The sequence below is a fragment of the Lonchura striata genome, chromosome 3 (assembly GCF_050655825.1).
Source record: "Lonchura striata isolate lonStrDom1 chromosome 3, ASM5065582v1, whole genome shotgun sequence".
NCBI lineage: Eukaryota > Metazoa > Chordata > Aves > Passeriformes > Estrildidae > Lonchura > Lonchura striata.
Window position 1 is genome coordinate 25,228,994 of NC_140705.1, and position 22,981 is coordinate 25,251,974.

Sequence of the window (22,981 nt, forward strand, 5' to 3'; positions counted from 1 at the left end):
GCTCCTTATCTTTTCTCCTCTGTTTTTAGTTTATTTAAATTCCTAAGTCAATCTAAAACCCCATAAATGGTGTTATAAATACCTGTAACAAATACAAGACATATTATCTTGTCATGTCTGCTCTCCTGAAATTTCAGGCTACTTATCTACAATTATAACTGCAAGGAATAAGCTGAAAACTGAGATAAGAAACTGGTCAAACACATCAGATTGTATTATGAGCTGAAACAGTTTTAGATACCATACTGCTGGCAAAATTTCAGCCTGAATGTGAGTGTTGCCTGAAAATGTTCTTCCAGCTGACTGTCAAAGGCTTTTTCTGTTTTAAATGAGACTCTTAATGTTTGACAGATTTTTTTTTCTCCCCACCCCACAGATTTCCATCCTGGCTTTTGCTGTGGCACCTGTAGTACTATTGTTTTCATCCTGGCCTCTGTGCTGTCTGTAGCCCAAAATTGTAATAGCATGTCTGTACTACTTCTTCTGTTTAAACATTCATTTTTCATGAATTGTATGTAAAATATGAAAAAAATCCTTAATTATGTTTGAAAACTTTCAGGAATTATTAAAGCATAAAGAAATTAAAATATGTAAATGATTCACAATTGGGTCTTTTCCTTTGGTCATGGCAACAAAATTAGGTAACAAATATCCCCTGTATCACTGAGGTTCTTACTTTAATCTGTGAAGAACTTAGAAATAACTCTTTATTAGTATGGCAAAAAAAGATAAAAATTACAATTTTTAAGACCTTAATTTTATGAAATCTGCTATGAATTTAGTATTTAGTTTTACAATATTCCCTAAGGACATTTAAATGCCATTTTCCCCTCAAAATTATGCATTGCCCGAAGGTTAGAACTTCAATGTTTGGGATGTTGATGAAGCAAGCCTCATAATACAGGCCAGTAATTAAAATAATACCCACCAGGAATTGATTTGCTCTTCTTAAGTTTCAAACACTATAAATGTGTGTAATAAGAAATAGGAAAGCTTTGCCTCCCAGGGTCAGGATACAGGTTTTTTTTTAATATTAGTCACAGAACTGATTGCATATCAAACTATTTTTGGTGCATTTTGGGCTGTTGATGCCACACCACCTTTCAGACATGCTGGTTTGTGCGTAGATAATTAATTGCTTCTCCAATAGCATTGCTCTTGCATGCCACTGCAATACTGACAACAAGAAGAAGAAATATAATTCGCTGCCTTTATACAAATGTTCTCAGCCAAAAATATATCCAGTATATATAAAGTCTATGTCTTTATTTTTTTTAAAGCCAGTTTCAGATAGTTGAAGAAATGTGAGTAACTCAGCTCTAGTCAGGCTTGAGTAGTAAGCACAGCTGGACTCCAGACACTGACTCACTCTCCAGTTACCACTACCCAGATTTTTTTCTAATAGGCTATTTTCTGCTGATAAATCTTCCAGCTTCCCATGAGGTACTCTTAGGCTGAGATCATGTCAGTGTAGACAGAAAAACGAAATCTATGTTTACATTCATAAGGAGGAAAATAAGGCAAGAAATTTGAAACTAACTAGCACCAATAAAAGCAAAAGAACAACTGGAAAACATACAGACAACTTTGGAAAGTATTTGTACAGATTACAGTGGAAATATTCTGTCTCTGTGTTTATGGACCTGCCCATTATAAGCCTTTTATTGCAAGCAGTAGAGGGAAGCAATTTATACTTAAGAAAGATTACCCTTGCTTAAAAGCAATAGGACAATAGAATTTTACTTTCTAGCATGTTGCAGCCAGATTATATGGGAAAAAAACTCCTTACATTTTGGTGAATATAAGAAAATGAACATGGTCTCTACCAACCCCAGGCTTGCTATTGTATTTGAATAAATAATTATTGATCTGAAGGACTGTTTGCAATGTCTTGATGCAAATTTCAGATATATGTTCCATGTTCTTGTGACCACAGCATGTAAACTTTCCTAAGTTTTGGCACAACCAGATCTCCCTTTTGCTTCAAATTTACTCTGGAAAATTTGGATTTAACTGAAAAATGCCAAGATCCACTCTTTCCTAAACCAGATAACTTAGACCAGCTTTAACTATATGGGTCTATACAGTGGATGAATTCCAAGGCCTGTTGTATATAGGAAGTTTAAATATACTTTCTTCTGGCTATAAAGCCTATTTAAAATTAAATCATAGAGCATATTCTACTTTTTCTAATTGTGTGGTCAGTCTCTTTCTGTAGACCATGAGTAAGCACCTTACTCAACCCGTCATCAGTAGAGCACAATTTAAAATAGACAGTTGTTGCTGATGGAAAATGATCTGTCAATTACAAAAAGAACACAGAAATTGTATTGTTGAATTTCCAGGGTAATCTTATTTTGAAGTAGTTTTTACAGATATCCAAAGATGCTAACTAAATGCCTTCTCAGTTCTATGCAGCATGGAAAAGATAATATCCCAAAGTAAAACTTGTTGACAAACAGGCTAGTACAGAGTCCCAACAACCAAACCAAACTGATATATGAATTTGGTTGGTCTAGCAAAATCTCAGGCAGGCATTTTATTCAGTTTGTTTGAAGATCAAAAATGCCAGGAAGAACGCGTTCCTGATATTTTCTTTGGCTACAAGTGAAAACTCATCAATATTCAGGCTATTACCCTTGAAGAATCTGTCATAGCAACCTTAAAAAAATAAATTAGTGAATCCAGCTTTAGTTTACTGAGGGAGACAGAAACCTTATGAGGGAATGCAGATATTTTTTATAACAGACTCAGGAAAACGCTCAATAAAAATCACCAAAGTAAAACATTATGAAGAAGGATAAATGCAATGAGAAATTAAGCTAGTCTTTTGCCTCTAGCACCAATAATTTGTAAGAGGAAAAGTATTTTTAATTATCTAAAATATCATTATCCCCTCCCTCTTCCTTTTACACATGACATAACTGAATGTTCAGAAAGGCCTTTGTCTGATGTGTTTCTTTGAATTTCAGTACTGTCAGGAGACAGCATTGGGAAGGTGGTGTTGTTGCCTACTTGGTCTATGCCTACATTTGGAGGGGCAGAATGTTGGGAGATGGGAGGAGTGCTCTTCCCTGGACACTGTAAACTCCTTGGTGGCAAGGCTGAGGTGGAGCTGCAATGAAGAACAAGGTCTAAATCACTTTGTCTGCAACTACTGTAGGCAGGTGCCTGGAGATGCAGAATAAGCATGTTAGTAAGTTTGATGCTGGTGAAAAGAAGTGTGGGAAGAAACAGGATTGGCTGTGGGGCCATGAGGGAGGGCAAGAAGTGAACTGTGGTGGTGTGGTCCAGGACACCAGGCTGCTGGGGTTACCACTCTGACTAGTGTTCTACTGCTGCCTGCACATGAGCTTTGCCCGCACACATGTGGAACTGGGCTATCTGGGCAGGCAGTAACCCAAGCGCTGCCTATGCAGAAGACAGCAGGGAAAGGAAATAAGGGGGAACACACACACGGATGGGAACAGAGTAGAAATAAGAATCATGAGTTCCTTGGGCTTAGAGACTGTCAGAGTGGACTGAGTTGTGCCAAGTGAACTGGAATGGCAAATAAGGTGACTTAGGATCGAAGGATGGCAGTGTAACCAGCATACTTCTGAGGACACCTGTCTCTTGCTTTATGAGACTGCCTGCTCTGTACTACCCTCCTACAGCTTGGGCTTTCTCAGTGCCCAGTGGAGAGTTTGTAGGCTGCCATGGGTATACAAAGCAAAAACCAAGAAGTCCACAGGCCTGTAGATAAATGAATGTTCTTGTCTGTTCCCTGAAAATATAATCTGTTCACTTCTGCAAGGTATTGAGATTAGATAGCATTGGATGAGAAAGTCCAACATTCAGTATATAATTACATAGCTACCATAATTTTTACCCATATTTAACTGTTTAACTTCATTGAGAGAGCAAAACTGCAGGCACCTAAGTGTGTAATATCATCCAGGTACCCATGTAAGTTATGGATCCATCAAAATTAAATATGTATGAAGAGACAGTAGTGTATACTGAAAGCATTTGTAACATTATCTGCTAAATACTATCGCCTACTATACTCATAAATACCACCTAAAATATAAAGCATAAAAGCTGGGTTCATTTAGATACATTGTGATCCACCCTTGCTGTTTAACTGTTACCAGATTTGTTAAAAAAATGTTAGGTCTTCAATATACTAATAGCACTGGTTTTTTAAAGCATTATGTTGTTAATAGCTGTGCACCTGATAAAATTGGTTTTCTAATAGGAAATTTAAATATATTAAACCCTTCTACTTATTGTGGCTATATTGTAGGCAATTTTAATGGTTATTCAAAAACTATTAGGATGAGTCTCAGCTTCTGAAATTTTTTATGTCAGTGTGCCATTTAGTTTTCAAAATAACAATATGTGTACCAGAAAGATTGCCAAGATACTGGTGCCAATAGTTATTCTATCTCTGTAGTCTGAAAATAAATCAAGTTTTATCAGCAAGCCCTGAATTTTAAGGAGCATTACAGTAGGAATTGATTTCCAACATTGCTGATGGATGGAGTTGGGGTTTTATATTCTGAGGCTATATTCTGCTTCTGGTGAAACCAGTGCAGTTTCAGACAATACTTAACAAGGAGAGACACAACCTTACTTGGAACTTTTCCTAAACAGTTCTACTTTCTTAGCTCAAGTTCCACAGAGTTTCAGACAAAGGAAATTACAGAGCATGAAAAAAGTACCACAAAGGCAACATACTATGAACTAAGCCAAAGTAATATATTTGGTTTACAGTAGGAAGGTGCTCAAGAATTGGCTGGTATGTTTGCTAATCATCTCCATCTCATGTCTTGCTTAGGAAACTTTCAATTAATTGGAATTTTGCTTACCTAGGGAAGGTCAGTTATGCTGGTATCTATTTCTAATGGGGAAGAAGACCTCATATTACATGCAAGGAAGACTTTGTTCCCCTAATTTGCAAAAATACTTAAGCTTCCACTCCTGAACATCACATATTTGAAAGAAGACCACAAACCCCAAACCCAGAAAACAAGCAATAAAAAAGCCAAACAAACTTGAGGTAAACAAAGGGAGAACAATCAGCTATGTAGGAACCTCAGTTTAGGCAGTCTAGATGTCCTTTTGGAAGCCTGCAGGATACCTACCTCTTTCCAAGTATTCTCAGGAAAACTCTTTAAAAGAAGAGCTTAAAAGGTAGGTGCAGGTTTATTGACTAGGCAGAATAAATCCCACCCCAATGTTTACTTTGGTGGGTTTCACTTGTAATGGTGGAAGTGCTCAGAATAATTCTAATATGAACATTTATTAGCAGTTGGAATGTGGCTGGTTACTTACAATTAAGTTGGAATTTTGCAGACTGTTTTACAAAGTGTCTGAGTATTTGAACACTCAGTATGTGTCAGGACTGAACAGGACAATTTTTTGTCATCAAGTCATAGGCTTAAAGCAGGAAGTCTTCCTGGCCAAGTCTGTATTATACAATACTCCTCATCAAACACCAAAAAGGCTGAGCAAAATCCTTCAACTGTAGTGGGTTTCTTTTAATGGAGACAGAATAATATTTAAAAGTTTTCAGACAATAAGAGATTTTCCTTGTAAAAATACTTTAAACTTTGGAGGTTTACTGTATTATTTTGAATCCTGACAAATAATTCCTTATCTGATTGGAAAAAAGTTAAAAATTTTAGTTATATAGCTATATCTAGTTCTTATGTTGGATAGCAATACTTTCAGGGTTAACGAAATCTTTCAATTACTTACAAATTACTTGATAAGAAAGCATTATATTCTTCTCTGTTATACCAAGAGAAATTTAATTATTCTCAGAAGAGTATTAGAAATGCAGTAAATCTTAAATGTTATGTGTAACAAAAGCATTTTCTTACTGTAAATTAGTTTAGTGGTAATAAAAATCCAAGAAAAAACTCCATCAGTATCCCTTCAAACAGTCAGACTTTGAAAAACTTCTTTGTGTGTTTCAGAAGCTCACAATTTAAATATGATCAAGATAGACATACTAGGAAGAAGAAGTAGATCCTTATGCAGCAGATTAAATTAAATCTAGAAATGAATTCTACTTTTTTTGGGTCCTAATTCTGGATAGTTCAAACCCTCCCCTGTCTGTGGAGATGATGAGCAGTGACTGAGCTCAAGATGTATTTATGCTGACCAGCCTGGTTGTTGGCATTGTCGCTTTGCTGCTGCTCCACCCGCAATAAAGACCAAGTTCTGCTTTTCTTTTCCATGGTAGAATTTTTTTCTCTGGTCTTTACTCAGGCTCTCATTTCTCAAATATGTGAGTGCATCAATCTTTGATACTTCAACTTCTCTCTAACATTGTTTCAATGCTCAAAAGTTACCAGAGGAAGATTGACTCCTCTTCCTTAAGCCTCAGCATGACAAGCAAAATTATTTCAAGTACATGGAGCATCTTGTAGGGAAATAGAAGGATAACATCCCTTTGGAAAAAGCCTAGTGCAGGGACAGGGCAGATTTTGCCTCTATATGTACCTTGAAAAATTATGCAAAGGGATCAAAAAAACCCCAATATATAACCGAAGAAAGATGCAATTAATGTATTTGTTACAGCACCCTAAACTCCTTCAGCATGAAGAAGATGCATGCAGTGAGAGGCAGAGCTGAATAACAGACCTACCTGTCAGGATAAATTTAAAAAGATTGTGAAGATGCATCTAGATTTTTCTTTTCCTCTTTTCCAAGACCAGAGTCTTGGACTGGGGATTTGGGGGAATAAATCTAGGATTTGTAAGCCATGTGTAAGTGGAGCAAGAGAGATTTAGAGTGTCACAAGGGGATGTGATCATTGTTACTTTCCACTTAAATAAATTAACATTGAGAGCATATTCCAGCTAAAGCAGCCCTTTAAACCTCTCTTCCCTGCATGATTCATGCTTTACTCACTTCAGAGCCTGCAGGAATTTAAAGGCCAGCTCAGAACATTTACCCTGCTATTTATAGCAAGTACAGAGGTATCTGTGCATTTTAGTCAGAAGTAAAATCCCAGTATAATCTGGACGTTAAACATTTAAAGAAGTAGTAAAAAACATGGAGAACTACAAAACAGAAAACATGAAATAGGAATTGGGCTAGGAATTGCACAAATAGACTACAAGAAAAGATTTGTAAAAAGGTCAGATCAATAAAGGAATAGAGTTAGACAAGGGAGTTAGATATTTATTTATATGTAGATAAATATTTCAAACAAACGAAAGTTGAAAATTTTTTTGAGAAGAACATTTTAAGAGGTGAAAAGCCCAGAAATTCCAGATATTAATACAATATATTTGAATACAGAATTACACGAGAATTCAATCAGGCTGATGATACATGCAGTAAGATTCTCAGTTAACAATAAGAGCTGAAAGGGAGCTGGAAGCAGGAAAGGGACATTTTGTGCTAATCACTGCCACGGACAGAGATCCAAACATCCCAGACATGAGGGATGAATGGGGTTTGAAAGACAGACTACATATCAGCATCACCATATTTACCCTTTAATAAAAGGGTAGATGTAGTTAAGCAAATGGAGAACAACTGGGCTCTGGCAGATTAGCATCAGGCACTCTGCTTAGCTAATATAACAAAAGTGGGAGTAGCAACTGTGCAATGATACATATTTAATGTAACTAAAGATTTTGTGTGTGTGTGTTTGCATGTCTGTGTTGACACAGGCAGGCAGCTGGAACAAGCACAAAACCACAGTTAAAATGCAGAGTAAATTTATTGCATTACCTTGCTAACTGGAAGATCCCAAGGCAACACCCTGGCAGAGACACACAGGCAGGAAGGCAGGCACTGTTAGGCTCAGTCCATCCAAGCGAAAGGCAGGCCTGCAGTTTGTACCAAATTATCAAAGGTCCTGCACTTGTAGTTTACCAACATGCTGCGATCTCCTCTGGGCTTTTTTTTATGATCTCTGAGCTTTGACCCTCTCTCTCCCAAAACCAGGGAGCTTAACCATGTCCGTGAGAGTGCCTCCAAGTCTCTCACAACACTTATATTGCCTCTACACAGAAATGCTTCTCAAAACAGAGTATAAACAGCAGCAGACATAATATATGGCCCTGCTCTCACTGTTATTCTCCAGGCCTTGACATTTCCAGCTGCAAGGTCACTTGAATGAATCTATGGTCCTCATCATCCTCATTGTCATTCTTCTGCTTTTAACCCTGTCCTCCCAACAGTGCATTAATTAAGTAGCAGAATAGTTTGGGGTATGCTGAATTGGACTGTGTTTGCATGGGATGAGTGGGACAGCTTGACAGCTGAGCAAATGGATGTTTGTTGTAAAACATTTGTGAGGTGGGTTGTTACAACATCAAAAATCCTCTTAAAAGCTACTTCAAAAATCAGCCCCCAGTGGTAATATTACTGTGGGAGTCTGTACATTTAGAAAAAAGTAACCAAAATATAGTGTGAAATATTACCATCTGTACCTTTCAATAGATGCATAGGTAAGAAAGTTTGAAAATGGGCGGGGGGGGGGAAAGGGAGGGGTTTATCCCAAGGTGAAAAATTTTCACTTGTCTATTTTCTTTTCCCAAGAAAATGTTTTTTTTCTGAAAGGGTAAGGTCTTGAGTTTTAAGTTTTATTTAAGTGTAGTAATATAGCAATGAAATCTAGTAATATAGATGTTAATTTTGATTCTTAATTTCTGCTGAAGTAATCTTATATGTGACTTTTCGCAAAGCTGTTATTGTCATTAGTTAACTGAAATTAAAATAAAAGCCTAAACAAACAAGGTATATCTTCACTTAATTGCAGACAATTTGGGGATTAATATTCAGCAAGAAAGGAAAAAACCCTAGAAGTAAAATAAACAAAAGAAAACAACATATGTAGACATAGCTGCTGACCTTTCAAAAATCAGCAGCACGTGGCTCAGTAGAATTAGCGATGGACAGCAAACTGCAAACCATGGTTTCCAAAGGTGCGGTGCTGCTTATGTGGCAAAACCTAAAATATGAGTAGAAGTTAAATTAAATTAAATGAAAAGTTTCCGCTGTGCTCCTCAGCATTGTCGTACTTCTCCCCCTCTGGGCCGGGCTGGGTACAGCACGCCAAGCCAATGTGGGAACAGATGGAGCTCCTCGACCTGCTTCGGACAGTGCATTTCCAGTCTCTGTAAGATCTCTTGGGTATTAACACACTGGTCAAAGGCAAAAGCTTCATCTTCCTACAAATATTAGGAGGATTTTGGCAGATACACTCCTTACTCCTAAGCAACTCAGGCTGCAGCCAGGTGATGAAGGGAAGAAATTGTGTGCGATGAGCAGTGGCAATTTGAAAAAAACGTTGCTTCAGGTTAAAGTTTTATATATATAGGTAAAGATAAGAACTTGCTTTGGGTTAAATATTAACGATTACAAAAATATAAACACACAAATATATAAATAGTATATTTTCCCCTGGAAATGACAGGAGTCTCGGGCAATGAAACTTGACTTTGTGGCTGCCGGGGCAGTGCTGTGTGTCACAGCCGCTGTCACCTCGCCCGGCCTGCCCCGCGAACCCGGCACTGGTGCGTGCCTGCTCCGCCGTCCTTTCGTTGCTCTTAAGAGCTTGGCAGCCTCAACTACTGATCTTCCTCACTTTGTCGGCACAAACTGTACGCCATTCTGATTTCCCACCCTTCTGCGCTCCGAACTTCTCGCGAGATCACTAAGCAACTTTTAGGGAAAAATTTGTAAGTAGCATTTTGTGGCAGGGGCATGAAACAACATGCCCTCAGCTGCGGCAAAAATAGCAAATCCGGCAGTTCTCTTGGAAAAGTGACACAATTATAAAACCGTAGAACAGCGGAGAACGTGCCAGGCGCGGGCACCTGCCCGTGCCGCAGCCGCCATGTCGGGTGTGGGCAGCGGCCAGCACGGCCCCGCCCACATCGCTGCAGCAGCCAATGGCCGCCCGGCAGGCGCGGCCCTGCGCGGAAGTGGGCGGGGCCGGCGGAGCGCGGGAAGCCGGGGCGCGGGCCGGGCGGGCTCAGGTCGGGGCCCGGCGCGGTCCGGACGGGCTCAGAGACAGAGACAGCCCCGGGGCAGGGAGATGGAGTTCTCCAGTCGGGCAAGGCAGAGGCATGCGCGGTTGGCTGGAGACCGCAGGGAGCAGTACCCTCACAGCCTGCAGTTTTACCTGGAGCCCCCCACGGAAAGCATCTCCCTGGTGGAGTTTGAGAGCTTTGCCGTCGATCGCCTGAGGCGTGAGTAGCGTCTCCCTCCCGTCCCTTCCCTCCCTCGATGCTTTGAACCCTTCCTGTCATGGCTGTGTGCGTTTGTGGCAGGCCTGGATGCTCTGTTCGCCTGACAGAAGCGGGAGCTGGGCTGGCTGCTCTCATTAAAGAAAAACGAGTTGCTTTGGGCGTTTCGGAGAGCTGAGAGAGATTTCACAAGCGGCGTTTATTGTAGCTGTCGGGACTGTGTAGTTTTGGTTTACAGGGTGGGGGGGGTTATGAGCACATTTCACATTCTATAAATGTTTTGACATATTTGATGTCTCAGTATTGCATTTCAGGTCATTGTGGCTGGCAGCCAGGGATTCCCCTGAAGTCCTGAAAACTGGATCCAAATTTTCGTTAGAGTTGAAACCAATATTCTGGGACTGGTTCATCAGAATTAGCTGTCTCCCTTTCCTTGTTGATGGCATGGATCCCAGAATTGGGCCAGCTGTTCAGGACTCACAGGCCACACTTTATATTTCTCACCCTTTTGCTTCTCATGCCACTAAAAGCAATTCCTGTGGCCTTACCCCAGTTTGTGCCTTTCCCAAGCTGTCGTACATTTAGTTTGATTTCAGCATGTTGTCTCTAACACGGACATTTTCTTTTTTTGCCCAGTGCTTAAAGTAATTGAAAATCTTGGTGTGAGCTATGTAAGAGGTTCTGACGAATACATAACTAAACTGGGGGCTGAGCTCCGGAAACTGAAGTTTCCCTACAGAGTGAGTAAAGATCAAGACATAGAACTCCCTTGCACTTTGTTTTCTTTATACCATTCAAGAACAATGAATAAAAGTAGAGGTGTTGAAATGCTATTTCTAAAATTGCAATTCTGTGATTTTGTCAGAGGTAGTTTTTCTTGGAAGGGTTTCCTTTGAAGTTCTTCTTTCTTTAGGGTAAACACCTTCCTCAATAATGTGGCAAAAGATGACTATTAATACACTGTTAAATAGCAATGGTAAATTGATTGTGAATTTTTAATCTAGGAGAGATTATTTCTCAGAAATAATAAGAATATGTTCTACAGGCTTTGGTTGAGGACGATTATGAGGCAAGAAGAAAAGATCATATCTCTCATTTCATACTCCGCCTTGCCTACTGCCAGTCGTAAGTACTTTTTGGATTATGCTGTACTCTGATTATTAATTTTAAATATATACAAATACTGCAGTGCTTTATTGTAGACATTACAGATGCTTTAGAGTTACATGGCTAATAATGAGAGAAGGAGGCTCAAAGAGGATTTTTTGCTAGGAATCTGATCTCAACTGTGATGAAAAGGGATATGTGTAATCAAGATCTGGATTTTGTGATAACTAAAAAATTTACAAACTTTTGGCTTTTAAACACATGCAATTGATTTGAGTCTCTTGATGGCTTTTTTCTAAATGACTGCCTGTCAGTATTAACTGTTTGTCAGGCATTTGCAGTGATTGATAGCATAGTTTAACGTCTGTATATGCTAACTGTTGATAACTGACCAAAGACCTGACTATCTAAATAGGCTTTATATTACTGTGTAGACAGCACTGTTTCTGACTGACTAAAAGTACCATCTGAGTTTGAGGTTTCATCTACTGCCTCTGTTTTTTGTCCATATTTGTTGCTGTGGCTGGTTGCACTGCAATTTCTTTGTTAGATGAAATTTCAAGCAAAATCTTGATCAACACATTCTTTTGTTTCTCCTGTAGTTTTTGGATGAAATTAGAGGTTGTTAGTGCTTCATGTCTGCAAGTTGTTTTGTTATACTTTTGTGTGAACTCTTCTTACCACTGTGGTCTTTTCTTTGAATTAAAACTAGCAGATATGAAGTGTGTTGAATTGCTGACTCAATTGAACTTAAGGCTGCAATCCCCTTCAATACCCTTTATTTTAATTAAGTGACTGTGATGGAATGCATATTATGATACTGTGATAGCTAACATGACTGAAGTGCTGCTATAGATACAGATTTGTAAGCAAGAACAGGGAAGGTGAGTAGGAGGGATTGTGGTGTAAGCTGGGATATGGAGCTGGAATGGATGGGGCTTTTCTTTGAAATGGCTTTTGCTTCTTGCTGCAGAACATCTGATCAGAGTAGGAAGTAGCAAAGGTCTCAAAAGCCTGCCTCTAGATGGACGAGATCTCACTGTGACAGGCTCTGGGTGACTTTTAAAGACCCTGAAATCTTCCAGATCATTGGCGTCCCATCCTGTTGTCCTTTCAAAAGACATCTGGGCTGTGCTGAAGACAGTTTGTCAATGTGTGTGATCAATGAGCCTGCTAGATCCATGATGCATGTACCATGGAGGAATAGGTTGTGGATGTGAAGATCAATACCAGTCTTCACTGCAGTGATTCTTGTAGTGTACCTTGAAATCCTGAAAGAAGGGCGCAGATTGAATAACAGAATTGCAACTTTGTATTCTACATATATAATTTGAGATTGTGAATAATAAGTGTAATATTGCCTTCTTTCTAGTGCCCTGTTTGTTGTGTTTTTATAAATCCCCTTAATCATACTAGTCCTGCTGATTTTGATAGTATCTTTCTTTACATGTGTTGTAAGTTTGCCAAAACCCCCTAAAAGGTAGCATCCTCAAGTAGTCTGGGGTCTAAAAGGCCCCTGAAAACATAGTGGTTTGTGTTAGTGACATTATGAACAATCAATTTGGCTTAATTCCAAAGCCAAAACTTTAAACGCTTTTTTATTATATAGATCATTACTTTTCTTTGTGGGAGACAAGATGCTTGAGGGTGTTGGTAGTTAATGAAAATTCTGCTCTTGTGGAGGGTAGAATTTGACTCAAGTTCTTACTTAGTAAATAAATTGCAGGTACTATTGGAACCCTGTGTTAAATATTAGGCTATAGGCAGGGCAGAAATGGGCGGCTTGTTAATGGTGAATCGCTGTGCAGAAATGAATAAAAGTTATTTTGGGTCACAGAATCAGTAGGAAAGAACCTGGCTTTGTAATCTGGGGGGAAAGACATCTTTAGAGGAGGAGTTTTGAATAGAGCTCTGGGACACTGTTTAGACAACTTGCAGATGCCATTTTGTGTTCTCATTTTTATGTACTTGCTGCATTTTGAAAAAAGCAGCTTTTGGTCAGTTTCTACTTATACTTAGAAAAGGTGGATTTAGTGCTTACTCATAACATGGAAAACAGCATTCTAAGAACTAGGAGGTGGGCCTGTAACCCAGTGTTTTCTATTCTCTCTTGAAAAGCAACTACTGTGGGGATATTTTTATTGTCTACAACTGGCAAGTTTCCAAAAGATAAAATTGGGAGGCAAATAGAACATATAGTACTTCAAGTTTTTATCATACTAGGTCAGAAAAATAAGCTTGGCACAAATCATTAGGTTAACTGAAGAAAGTTGTTAAAGTAGAAGTGATTGAAAAAGTGCACTTAAATAGACATAACTGCAAGCTAGCTGAATTCAGTTCCTGAGTGTGTACCTGTGTTTACATTTTCCTGCCACAGTGCATTTTCAGTTGGCCAACACTGCCATCCAGGGGTAAAAGTTTATATCGATTTTTCTTTCCTAGTCACTGTCAGTCCTCACTTGTAAATTGGATTGTTTTGATTTCGTTTTCATGTGATCTGAAGTGACCAGCTCCACCATTCTGGCCAGTAAATTTGTAAGGTAGTTATCGTCTCTTAACTTTCCTTCTGCTTTCTGCAATCCAAGACTTTAAAGCTTATTTCCTTATGACAGAGTATTTGCAGTCTCATCCATACCCTTCTTTCACACCTCTTCTAATGTCACTTAGACTGTCAAGACCAGGAAATAAAATAACCTTGTTTCATTTGCTTTTATGGCACATGAAAGATGTAAAGATAATTTTATTTGCATGTGGATGGGAGTGTGCATTTTTGTTTTTTGTCTATTGCATCTCTTGTCACTTCAGCAAATCAGCTATGAAGAACCTTGAAAGTCACAGGGGCATAATGTTCACTTTACTGTCTTAAGATGGAAGAAATAAATTTTACCTCTGCTCTGACAGAAGGAATTTCTTTTATCCAGGAAATTTTCAAACATCCTTTTGTGCCGTTTTAAAGTTGTTTTGGCTTGATTTGCATCTGTGTCACATAACAAGGACATAAATTCTATTTCAGACTTAGCAAGGCCTGTTCACTACTCCCTGACATTTTTTTTCCTAAATTATAAATTAGACTTCTCTGCTAAAATAGCTCCCTCTTTATGTTGAGTAGCATTTTCTTTTGTGTGTTATCTGAACCCATGTTCTTCTTGCTGTCTAGTCTTTAAAATTTTGAGTAAATTGGTGTTGATTGCCTAGTAAAGCAGTGATCTGGCCCATGCCCAGAGTTTTCATAAATCAGTGTTAAGTTGTTGGAACTCTTGTATTAATTGTGGAATGGGAGCTACTTGTCTTAAATTCCAGATTTACAAGCATTTGCCTTCTATAAAGTACTTATATCTTCATGCTTCCTAACAATTATGCTGATTTTTTTCCTCCTTGGAGTGAAGAGTATTTCTATTCCAACCCCAGCCCCTCAAGTGCTGTTCCCTATATGAAAGAGACTGTTTTCTTATATTATTTTTAAAGTTGGGATCTATGAACTGGGTTTAAATTGCTAAATAATTTGCACTCCAGAGAGTTAAGTGGCAAAAAATGAGGAGATATTCTTAACATCTGCACTTCAATAACCTGCTACTCCCTTAACTCACCAAGCTGCTGCTGAAGCTATCTAATGATAGTGACTTTTCAGTTAAGCATGAGGTTTTGATAATAAGTATTATTCCTTAATATGAGTTTGAGATGAGAGTGTACAATTTTTTTCATGTGAGTAATGAGTATAAAATATGGTTTGACTTTAGCAGTGAGTTATAATGCCCTACTGATGATGATCCTAGGAAAGTAAATTTAAAGGTATTTGCTAGACATATACAGTAGTGTGAGGTCAGCTTGTCAGCTATTTTGTCAGTTGTAGGAAGAGTCCACATAGGTTTGTGTGTAAGAGATAAAATAGTATTTTCTTATTATGGTAACTTCAGTGGATAGGTGGGATTACAGCCTTTGATCTGATTTCCTGAAGGAAAGGAATGACAGACTGGCTGGCCTCCAAAGAAATGATATATAATCATGTTTGTGGTTTGTTTGTTTTTTATGTGTGTGTGTGGTGGTGTTTTTTTGTTTGGTACCCCCATAGGGAAACAAATGTGCTGTAAATCAACGAAAATGGAAAAAAATATCACATCCCAGGATTTAACTGCACTCCAAGATGGTCACAGAACTGCAACAGATCAGTCATTAAAGCATTAACTTCCATTTTAAGTTGCATTGTCCGCAGGATTATATTTTACAAAGCACCTTAACAGCCTTTCTGTTTAGCTATTTTATGTAACAATTACTTTTCTTCAAACCATATTTCAATCAGTGGTTTTGTCTACAAAACCACAAACAACTCTGTTGTTTTTCACATATTCCCTATGGGAAAAGATGCTTAAATATTGTAAAGAGAACATATGTAAGCCTGCAGTATTTCAGTGCTCTGTGAATTCCAATGGCAGTGGCCCAGAGGGTGGCTTTCAGAGGGCAGTTTAAGAGAGTGCCTCGTGGTAGTGAGATACAGCATCATCTGCATTCTGTGCTGGGACACGTGGGGTAGCTTTTTTTACTGGCACTCTGGTACCTACTTGCTGTGGCTTTCACTAATGTGCTGGTGCCTGGGAATCAGCACTAGGATGTGAAGAGTTCCATGAGTACTTAAAGTACTTGGATTGGCTTCAGTGTTGTTTTGAGTCTCCTGACTCCTGTTGCTGTGTTCTCGTTTGTTGTTCTACTTGTTCACCTCTGGTTGCTAAACCCCTTTTTCTCTTTTGTCAAGAGTTAGATGTTCTATTTGTGTTCCTCACCCAACTTCATTGCCATATAGTTTCATTTTGCGTATTTGCAGGCTGTTTGTTGCCTAAAATAGAATGCACAATTGTCACATTTACTGAGATATATGAATATTTTTTCAGCTGGAGATACATTTTGAAGGCTACTTTTTTAATTCTCACTTTTGGTGTATTTGCCTCATTACGTTAATTGTGATGTTAATTGTGCAATGAAGAAGTATTGTGCCATGTTGTAGAAAAAAACCTGTCCTTTAAATATCAAGGGAGAAAGTTACCTACAACATTTTTTATCCAAAACAAATAAAAAGTATTGTCTCTCCACAAGTCTTTTCTGATTGAGTATGCTTTACTGAAGGTTTCCTGCCTTCACTTCCAAGCTTCTCAGTGTGTGTGGGTCACATGCCAAAGTCAGCATTACTGTTGTGTTCACTAGGTTTGTGGTCTAGTTTTCAAGCAAAGAAATAATGTAGATTCAGAAAATGTTTTTTTTTTATTGTTTTTTTTTGCAGTGAGGATCTCAGGCGTTGGTTTCTTCAACAAGAAATGGATCTCTTCCGATATCGCTTCAATGAACTAACTGAAAATTTAATGCAGAAATTCCTGGAACACGTTAACTTATCATTTGAAGCTGTAAGTGTGTTACTTTCTGTATTTGTGTTGCACGTGTCTGTTGTTTTTTAAAATTCTCATTCAGATAGTTTTAGCAATCATGTTTAAAAAAATAGAAAGTGGAGTTATGATTTTAAAAAACCTAACCACACAGAACTTCTAAACTTGGGGAATAGTGTATGTGAGGATTAAGTGTTGTAATTTTTTGCTACAACAAGAGAAGCTCAGTCTGTTTCAGTCTACAAACACAGCTGAAAAAAATGTGTAATTACACAGGTAAGTTAACAAGGTTTACTAAAGCTGTTCAGTATTTTTGAGTCAATATTTTGGGTGAATTAGATCATAGGTCATAGAATGGTTTGGGTTGGAAGGGACCTTACATATCATCTAGTTCCAACTCCCTGCTGTGGGCAGGGACACTTTCCAGTAGACCATGTTGTTCAGAGTCCCATCCAACCTTGCCTTGAGCACTTCCAGCAATGGGACATCCATGGCTCCTCTAGGTAGCCTATTCTTGGACATCACTGCCCCCACAATAAAGAATATTTTCCTGCTCTAAACTTAATTCTAAACTAAACCTACTCGCCTTCAGTTTGAAGCCATTCCCCCTTGTCCTGTCATCACATAGCCCTTGTGAAAAGTCCCTCTCCATTTTCTAGGCTTTTTGTAGTACTGGATGCCACAGTTAGGTCACCCCAAAGCCTTCTGTTTTCCAGGCTGAACGATTCCAATTCTCCCAGCTTTTCTTAACATAAGTGGTGTTCTATGCCTCTCATCATCTTGGTGTCCCTCCCCTGGACTCATTCCAACAGGTCCATGTCCTTCCTGTGCTGAGGACCCCAGAGCTGGATGCAGCACTGCAGGTGGGGTCTCACCAGAGTGAAGCAGAGGGGAAGGATCAACTGTTAGGGTTAGAAGGGTCCTCTGGAGATCATCCAGTCTAATCACCCTGCCAAGGCAGAGTCACCTAGAGCAGGTTACACAGGAACCATGTGAGTTTTGAACATCTCCAGAGAGGGAGACTCCCCAGCCTTCCTGGGCAGCCTATTCCAGTGGTCTGCAGCCCTCAGCATGAAGTTCTTCCTCATGCAGAGTTGAAACTTCCTGTGTTTTAGTTGACCATTGACTGCTACCCTTTGAATGTAGATGTCCAGCCAATTCCTTATCCATCTGATGGTTCTCCTATTGCATCCATTTATCTCCAGTTTGGAGAGATGGATGTTGTGGGGGTCTGTGTCAAAGCTTTAGAGAAATGCAGATAAATGTCATTTGTAGCCCTTCCCTTATCTACTGATGTAGTCACTCCATCACAGAAAGCCACCAGTTTGGTCAGGCAGGACTTGCCCTTGATTAAGCTATGCTGGCTGTCCCAAATCACTTTCCTGTTATCCATGTGCCTTAGCACAGCTTCTAGGAGGATCTGTTCCATGGTCTTTCCAGGCACAGAGGTGAGGCTGACTGGTTGGTATTTGACAGGGTTTTCTCTAAGCTTTTTAAAGGTGTGTACAGTGTTTGCCTTTTTCCTTTCGCTTGGGAGTTCCGACTGCCATGCCTTTTCAAATACCACAGGGAGTAGCTTGGCAACTACATCATCCAAGTCTCTCAGGATTCTGGGATGCATCTTATCAGGTCCCAAATTTATGTTCTTCAGATAAGAGCATTGTTTGGATTCTTCAGATAAGATCTTATCTGGCTATCTGGGCCAAATAACACTGATGTTAATAATATCTTGCTTTCTTAGTGAATTGTGTGATAATTCACTCTAAGTGTTTCAGTAATAAGAAAAACAACAGCTGCATTTGATTCTTACATGAATGTAAGAATGTTCTTACACGTGTAGTCTGTTCTCACCACATTGTTGACTTCAGTTGAAAAGTAATTGTGGCCAAAATGTGTTTTTATTCATAAACATTGCTCTACAACCTTTACAATCTTCTACCTGCTTTTAAGATGTGGCTTCTTGTTATAGAAACCACAGCAAACTACAATGACCTGGGGACACTGTGCATTGTTCTTTTTGTGAACACTGACATCTGGAAACCTATGTGGAAGTGAAAAATAAGTGCATTCAATTAATGCTTATGATCGCTGTTGAGGACATAGTTAAAATTTAATAATCCAAGTATGAAAATCCTGTATGGATTGCTCAAAAATGTAACTTTCTGTGTTACTGTCACCATGGGGGCATGCACATGTTTGTGCATGCTAAGAACCATTTTGATTTTTCTTGTTTCTGTGTATTATGTGAGTTACTGAAGCTGTAGGTGTATAGCCAAGACCATGATTTAGCTTAAATAACACAAAATTAGAGGCTGGTATTAAATGCAGTAGCAACAAATTGTGGTTAAGGATAACTTATATAAGGATTATTTATTTTTTATAACTTTAAAAGAAATTATGTGCAATTAGACTTTATACATGCACATACATGTAAATTATCCTATTTTCTTGTAATAGACAATTTGATTTTTGCCCATTAAGTATGTGGTATAGAGAATGCAGAATATAAGTTGTCCAAAATTCTGTAAATGCTCTCATTCCACATTTGTTTTAGCATCATAACTTAGGTTCAAAACTTTTTCCCTTTTGACTTAAGCTTGTTCTGTTTCTTTTGATGAAAAACCTTGAAAATGCAAAATCTGTTTAGACAAACAACTGTTGTTGGTGTTTTAGGGATATTACGAAAGAGTTTCTGCTGTTATATACTGTTTTGTTTGTCTGAGTTGATTAAAGGAAAATGCCTATTGCAGTGTCTTCATTAATGATTTTAATAGTATTTTGCACTGCAGCTATGAACTGTTTTGTTGAGAAAGTCCAGCTTTGCCTGTAGCTCTCACTGCAAACTTGGGTGAATAAAAATTAACATGCAATCATCACTCCACAGAGAAAGCCTTTCTCTTAAAATACTGCTTATTAGAATAACTTAAATATTCTAAGATATGTGGCTGATGTACATTATGTGTTGCTGGACTGAAATATCTGGCGTCAGTGCATATTGGTAAAACACTACTTATGCAGTTTTAAGAGTAACAGAGGCTTTCCTGTGTCTTTGAGAGACTATTAGAAATGTCATTCTGTGGTTTAGCAGACCTTTCAGTGAAAGTTGTGCTTGTGGAGCTGCATTTTTGTTGCTTATTCCCCAGCCTCTTATTCTCCTGTCACAGTTTCAGCATTTGGGCTTGTAAGAATAAATTAATGTTTGCAGGCTGCTGGAAATAGCTAGGAGCATGTCTTGATTCCGTGCTACTGTATGTGCCTTCAATATGTCAAAATGATTAAGAAGGTATTACTTTCTTATTCCTGTTGAGGCAAAAAAGCATAATTTCATTGAAAATCTACTTCCCTGCTTCTTCTTTCACCCCCTGCTTCCAATTCTCATGGGAATTTAGCCAAAACTAATCCTTCTTTGCACTGTCATGTATAAAACATTTGAATATTATTAATGAATTCCATATGTATTTGAAACAGGTCTAAATGCTATAGAGTATGTAGAGGCCTCTACAAAAGTAAGGCCACTCTAAAAGCAGTATTATTTTACTCAGTGTTCTCTTTGTAAAAGGAGACACTTCCTTTGAAAAGGAAATTAGGATGAACTATTCTCCTTATGCTTCCCTGTTAGAAGCTGCAGTGTTTTCATGCCTTACTGTGCATAAAACAAGACAGAAATCAAACTTTGTGTTCTACCTGTTACTAAAAAAGATGGTTTTCAGAAAAAGGAAGTAAGTTCTGATGTTACAATCCATTTTCTATATGGGTAAATGGATAGAAATTCTATTTCTTATCTTTCAATTGTTTATGATGCACTAAGAAACTTATAGTTAAATTTCTTTAACTATAGAAGGGAGAGAGGTGCCTTTGCATTTTCTAGATACAGTTCTGGTTTCAGAACTGTAATCTGAGAAAGGTCAGAGCTGCTAAAACCTGACCTTGGCGTAGTCTGGCATAGCAATGTTAACAATTCTAAGAACCACTGTAAGAAGTGATTCTCAGTATTTATTAAAAGAGTCAACTCTTTTGTGGGGAGAAGGAATAAATGGATTGTCTTGTACAGTTTTGTCAGAGTTTTCTTGTCTTTTACAGCACCAATAAAGGGAACCTAAAATTGAGAATTCAATAACTGTCACCTCTTACCTTTTCTTATTTGCTTACATACATGAGGAAGTGGTACTTGCATATATATTTTGCAGGGGTTTTGTGGACTAATTTCTGAGATTTTGTGATTTGTTTTGTATTGTGTGTATTGCTTTATAGAATTGAGAAATCTTCAATCCCACTTATGGATAATGCTTAAGAAGTTGTTAGGATCTTTCCATATTTAAGGTCTTTGAATACTTAATAAAAAGATCTTACTTAGCAAATTTTGGAAAGGGTAAAATTGTTGACAACTAGAAGAAAAAAAAAGTACCGAATTTCCAAAGCTTTTATGTGATAGGCAGCTGTAGAGAGTTTGAAATGATAGTAGTTGTCATCTCATGGTTAAAGAAATTTTTAATTGAAGAACAAGAGCTTTCTGTAATTGAAAATAGAACTGGAATTTAAGGAAAACTAATGTTTTATTTTTTTAATAGGATTTCTTATATCTAGTGGCTGACATTTGTATTGCTGATGGAGCAAAATATGTAGCACAGTGTTTATTACATTTAGTAAATAGCTGCTCTGGGGAGTTTTACCTGATTATAAAGATGTTCTTCACTTGAAAAAGGAAGGCTGTAAACTTCATGATATTCAGGCTAAACATGTGACTTCAGTATGATGAATATGTCTGAATATGTATAGGATTATTGCAATTCAAAAATTTTACAATGTTTGTGAAAATAAGTATCTCTAAATTTACTATAAATCATGGAAATTTGAAGGTTATGTAAGTACTTCCTTGGAAAGTTTTTACAAAGCTGGCACTGGATTAAGTTAGTCCATCTTTAGTATTCTGTAAGAAGCTTCTGGGACTTGGATTTCTTGGGAGAAGAAAATGAAGCTTGAGTTGAGTTTGTATTTGAGATACTTTTTGGAACTACTGACATGTAGATTGCATTTTAATCACTTGTAGGAACAGCTTTGGCCAGTCTCTTTGACAAGTGTGGAAGATGCCTGGACTGGTGTTGCCCAGCCTAGTGGAACCTTACTTGGGTGCTCAAAATTTTACAGTGTTCTGAAATATTATTGTTTATACCTACCAATGTATGCCAGCATGAGCAAGAGGTAGAGTGCATGATGTTGAATCAAATGTCGAGAAAGGATGAGGATAAAAGGAAAGCAAGAATAAATCTGTGCTTTAAGAGTATTTTCCCCTGATGCATTGATTGGTTTCTTATTGCAGTAAAAGGAGAATAATGGAATGGTTCTGAAGGTATTTCAGAATGTTTTTAGTCTGTTCTATACTTTAAATATTAAAAAAAAAGGAGAGATAAATGTGTTTAAGGGACAGTACTCTCATAATCCAGTTAAATGTGGAACTTTTTATGTATGGCATGTAATTTTCAGCATTCAAGGTACAGTCTATGGGCAAAATCAGTCACATAGGGAGCATCAGAAATCCTTAAGCAGGACTCTAGAGGAGGAAATACTGACATTTAAGGTGACAGAACCCATCAAAGAGAATATGGAGACACAGGTGTGCAGTTGAGATTTACATCAATTTAGGAGATTAAAGTATTAAAATCTTGCTAAAAATGAGTAATTACATCAATGATGCCTGGCAGTTTCTGGCAGTAAAAGGCACTAACAGATTTAAAGATTTTTAAAGGGAAATTTGTGAATATTTTAAATATTATAGTCATTGAAGAAAATATTTTAATCTCAAAGTAAGTTGTTCAAGGTATGAAGGAATTGTATAAAATAAATGGTTTTACAGGTAACTGATACTTGGACTTCAACTCTGAAGCTGCTCTTGACATGGTTAGAAATGTCTCCTTTGGAGCCCTCAATCCGAGTTTTGGCCTTTTGTCTGCTTTCCCTCACATAATTTTAAATCTCCAAGACCTACCACTTGTTCTTAGACATCAAATCAAAGAGTTATTCTTTTAGCATCTGCAGCTGTAGGTCTGTGATAGATCTTGTGCTGATTTGGAACATCTAATTAACTTCTGGGTCCATTCCACTTGGTTCTTGTAAAAACCTGGCCAAAAGCCTGTTTACCTTAACCAGTCACACTTTTTTTCCCTGGGGATGGTCTTAGGGTCTTTTCAGGTGGACAAAATGTTCTGTGGTTACTTTCAAAGTTCAAGTCTCACAGTGGTGATCATCATTCCGCTGTTTTACTTTCCTTTTAACTTTTTAAAACTAATGTCGAACCTAACATATTTC

The 22,981-nt window shown here is 38.0% G+C and overlaps 1 protein-coding gene across 1 annotated transcript in view; it reads left to right on the forward strand.

Moving 5' to 3' along the window:
- Positions 1 to 9,953: 9,953 nt before the first annotated feature.
- PRIM2 (DNA primase subunit 2) overlaps positions 9,954 to 22,981 on the forward strand; it is an 89,668-nt gene continuing 76,640 nt past the window's right edge. The window contains exons 1-4 of the mRNA XM_031504423.3: positions 9,954 to 10,205; positions 10,839 to 10,942; positions 11,248 to 11,327; positions 16,579 to 16,699. Coding sequence (XP_031360283.1) covers positions 10,052 to 10,205; positions 10,839 to 10,942; positions 11,248 to 11,327; positions 16,579 to 16,699 — 459 coding nt within the window. The 5' untranslated portion in view covers positions 9,954 to 10,051. The remainder of the gene's footprint in view (positions 10,206 to 10,838; positions 10,943 to 11,247; positions 11,328 to 16,578; positions 16,700 to 22,981) is intronic.